Below are 4,181 nucleotides of genomic sequence, written 5' to 3' on the forward strand. Positions count from 1 at the left end.
TAAGGGTCGTAAAAAAGAAGTGATGAAAAGGAGTTGTTGTTGAAAGTGAATATGATGGGATCAGAAGAGAGGTATTAGAAATTTTGAATATTATGATTTTCTCATTAACCTTCAATGTAAAGCTGTACAAGATTGATATAGAAGATGATAATTAAATTTTTACCAATAAACATGATTTTTTTTTGTATAACCATCAAAACTTTTATTTAATATATGTGAATTTAAACTAAAAATATGAAAATAATGAATACATATGTCTAATCTAGTACGACGCTAGAGATAAATATAAAAATTGACAAAATGTTAGATATGTACATATCATGCTTTCTATAATAAATTTAGAATGAAATTGTTCAATTAGTGTTTTAATTGATTTTCGACACATTTAACAACATAAAATAAATAAAAATATTTAAGTTAGATGAATAAGAGATTTGACAATCCAAACATATACATTGTGCTTGAGATCTCTCGCTTGATCAAAGGTTGATTTGAAGATGTATTCACATTGGAGTTCCTTCTTTTTTCTCAACTATTAGATCAAAATACGTCTTTGTTTTCTTGATATCTTCACCAATAACAAGCTCAAACTCTGAAGGTGTTAATCTAATATGGCACTAGACATGACCATGGTTACGGTTATTACGGTTAAGGTTGCTTAACCAACGATTATTGTTAGAAATTTTGTATACGGTTACGATTAGTAATTTTATATACGGTTAAAATGGTTACGATTAAATATGGTTGTGGTTAAACGGTTACGGTTATACACGGTTACTAATTATTATGATACGGTTAAAATTTAAAAATTTTAAAGTAATTATTAAAAAAATTTAAATTTTACTATATATATATATATATATATATATATATATATATATATATATATATATATTAATAATCACATTAATAGTCGTATAGTCAAACAAAATTTAAGCTTTTTTTCTTGTCACAATAAAACAGCATTTGGTCATTACAATGAGTTTTGTTAATTTTCTAGACATATAAAATATTTGTAGTGAAATGATTATAATTAATGTCCTCTGTCATTGGCAATGACTCCAAACAATAAAAGAAAGTCCAAAGGAATCACCAAAAAAATGATATTTTAGACTATAGAAAAAAAATTTGGTAAGGAAGCATTACATATACTAAGTTTATAAGAGCAAGATTAATGGGGGGTTCATATATTGGGGTACTTATATACTGTTTGAATTTTTTAAGAATTAATTGTGTATTGTTTTGTAAATAAGAACCCATGATCTCTTAGTTAAAATTTTCTCCTGCAATAGTAAGTTCTAATTTTGGGTCTCTTATTTTTGAAAAAATTGTTTTTTGAAATTTGAAAATTTTAAATAGAATAGAAGTAGTATAAATGTGTAAACATTTAAGATTTTATAAAAATAAGAAACTATTGCATTTAATTATTTTGTAAACATACAAAACATAATAAAAACATTAATACATATTACAATAGAAGTGCAATTAATAAATGGAGAAAATGATTAATTTAAATACTGATTTTGCTCCAAATTAAACCTTTATATCATACAAAGTGATGCAATTACAAAAAGAAAAACTATACAAATTACCAAGGTTTTAGGTTTGTAAACTTCTCTCTCACTGCAATTCTCACTCATTGCTTCTTTACATGTTTTTCACAAAGAGCCGGTAATCAACAAAACTTAGCTACATAGCATTTTGACCGGAGAGAATTGTACGGTCAGGCAAGCATGATCCGAGATATTGTAGTTCTCCGACCATCGTCGTGTTCCAAATTTTCTGACAGTACATATAATACACACACATCAGAGTCTTGATTGACATATAACACCGGTTTGTGGTTTCCATTTTCCACCAACCTAGCCGTCTGCGGTCTTGATGTAGACCTCTACATCATTGGAAGTTGTTATTTTCCTGAGGCTTGCTCTGTAAAGTCATGGTTCTCAAACGGGTCTCCTTTCATCCTGCAAAACAATACTACAAGAATGATTAAAAGCAGCAGAAGATGGTCAATAACACATATCAACGCTAAAAGAAAAGAACCTAGAAACAGAAACCTCACTCTCGCATGCTCAACAAGTGTACGTGCATCAACAATTAAACCACTCATAGCACAACCAATATGGTCATCAATTTCCATAATCTTCTCCACACTGCTCGGTTCCTAGTAAAAGAAAAAGCATTTTAACAAAGAACGAGAAACCTAATATCACCATAATGAACACACAACGCTAATACTTCACCACTTTTTCAAATTCCATTGGCAAGTTATCCAACAAATTGAAAAACAGAGAATTCAATGTTAGAAACTAAACCAGCAATGTAGAAGTGATACGCTTCTCGACAGCAAGCACAACTCCTTCTTTAGTCTTTACTCCAATAGCAGTAGAACCAAGCTGCAACAAAATCCCACACACATAATCAGATCCTCAACATATAATCCAAACACATACGAAACCCAAACTACATCGATTAAACAAAGAAGAGTGAGCTGGATTTGTGCAAATAACCTAAAACCAATCAAAGAAAACCCCAAATCAATCATAACCCTTTTCTTCAAATTTCTCGATTTCCAAAGGAAACTAACAAAATGGAGGAAACGAGAAGTTACCTTGATAGCTTCAATGGCATATTCGACTTGAAATAGCCTTCCTTCAGGAGAAAAAGTGTTGACTCCTCTGTCGTACTCGGTCCTTGACACAACAAAAATCAGAAACCACGAATAAGGCAAAACCACGATTGAAGTAAAGGACGAAAATTTCGGAGAACCCAGAAGCAGAAGAAGATAGATTTGGCTTTATACGGAGATATACCTGGTGAGAAACATCTTCTTCTTCGGCGATTTCAATCTGTACAAACCTCTGTAAGTCTTTCAGATCCAACCATGCTGAGCAAGGGACGCACCAAGGAGTCTGCGCCGATTAGCTGCCCAAGCAACTCTTTATGCTATCTGGTCAGAGCGCAACAACCGCTATCACAATAACATATCCATGGAAGGCCCTCTTCTGCTCAAACGACTTGACCGGCAAATCCGTGACGCCATCTTGGCAAAGCAAAAAAGGCGAAACTTGAGAGACCTTCTCTTTATTTGACTACAATATGACTAGGCTCCTACTCAAATTATGACTTTGTCTGCTCCTTCCTTGTTTTTATTTTTTTGAGCAAGGGAAGATGCTTGTATCCGGCTTTTGTAACTTCAGCAAACATTATATTTAATAAAATTCACATATTTAAAAAAAAAAAACCTCTGTAAGTCCTTCGCACAACGGAATCAAAACTCTAGAAGAAGAATAACGGATCTAAGTAAAAAATCAACAGAATAAAAAATAAAATCACAGAAGAAGTATTTCCAAACGAATTCAAAATACCACAGAGAAATGTCTACTACGGATTCGAGAAGTGGATCAGTTCGATCGATCGGGCATAAAAAAAAAATTCTTCTTCTATTATTTTCTTCGTCCAACAGAACCGTGACACATACCGTAACAGCCTCCCTTAACTTCTATATTTTATTCTAATTTATTTTCTTCCTACAAAATACTATGAACCCCTCTAAGAGACTACCACTGGAGAAGGTCTAAACTAAGAATGAGTTGATTAACAGAAAATGGCAGTTATTTAAGGGTAGTGGTCCTAGTGGAGTGGATGGACACATTAAACTATTTATGTCACGGTTGGAAATTTAGAATGAAATAACTATGTATTATTGTATTTCTGTAAAGAACATGAGTACGTAAAAAAACAAATACGTGAAAACATACATGCAAGTATAGTTTATTATGCTGATTACAGTAATGAAAATATATATAAAAATATTAGTCACTATCTTCTGATCGGATTGAAGATACATCACTATCAATGTCTTCTAACTCTTCTTCGTTGTCTCGCATGTATTCTTGTTGTCTATATACGACTCTAGTCCAATCATCAAGACACGTTTGAGCTTCAAGGGAATCTGGAGTCATTCTTGAATGAGTTTCATCTAAAATTTGACCTCCCATGCTAAAAGCACGTTCGACAGATGTTGTAGAAACTGGTGAAGAAAAAACATCTCTTGCGATCATGGCTAGAATTGGAAAGAGAGATTGATGACACTTCCACCATTGAACGACTTGAAAGTCATTACCTGCTTCTTCATCACTAAACTCAAAATTAGCGAAAAGATATTTTTCAAGTTC

General features: G+C 32.3%; 1 protein-coding gene across 3 annotated transcripts; it reads right to left on the reverse strand.

The window, feature by feature from the left end:
* LOC104766680 (proteasome subunit alpha type-5-A-like) lies at positions 1,494-3,459 on the reverse strand. Of its 3 annotated transcripts, none has more exons than XM_010490609.2 (5): positions 2,817-3,453; positions 2,615-2,696; positions 2,319-2,399; positions 2,061-2,167; positions 1,494-1,967 (listed from the first exon to the last, which is right to left on the reverse strand). In XM_010490609.2, exons 1-5 carry the CDS (start codon positions 2,828-2,830, stop codon positions 1,910-1,912), a joined length of 342 nt encoding a protein of 113 aa, XP_010488911.1. In that variant the 5' UTR covers positions 2,831-3,453; the 3' UTR covers positions 1,494-1,909. The 3 variants fall into 3 exon arrangements, with proteins under 3 accessions (XP_010488911.1, XP_010488912.1, XP_010488910.1); XM_010490610.2 differs by having other exon boundaries at positions 2,066-2,167; positions 2,817-3,448; XM_010490608.2 differs by having other exon boundaries at positions 1,494-2,167; positions 2,817-3,459.

Source organism: Camelina sativa, chromosome 19, assembly GCF_000633955.1.
Source record: "Camelina sativa cultivar DH55 chromosome 19, Cs, whole genome shotgun sequence".
Lineage (NCBI taxonomy): Eukaryota > Viridiplantae > Streptophyta > Magnoliopsida > Brassicales > Brassicaceae > Camelina > Camelina sativa.

What these genes read in the sequence shown, in the direction of transcription:
- LOC104766680 (XM_010490608.2), bottom strand. An exon ending in ATGCCATTGAAGCTATCAAG is followed by an intron (nt 2,400 to 2,614) that starts GTAACTTCTCGT and finishes ATTTTGTTGCAG; the next exon opens with CTTGGTTCTACTGCTATTGG. An exon ending in GTATCACTTCTACATTGCTG is followed by an intron (nt 2,168 to 2,318) that starts GTTTAGTTTCTA and finishes TTCTTTTACTAG; the next exon opens with GAACCGAGCAGTGTGGAGAA.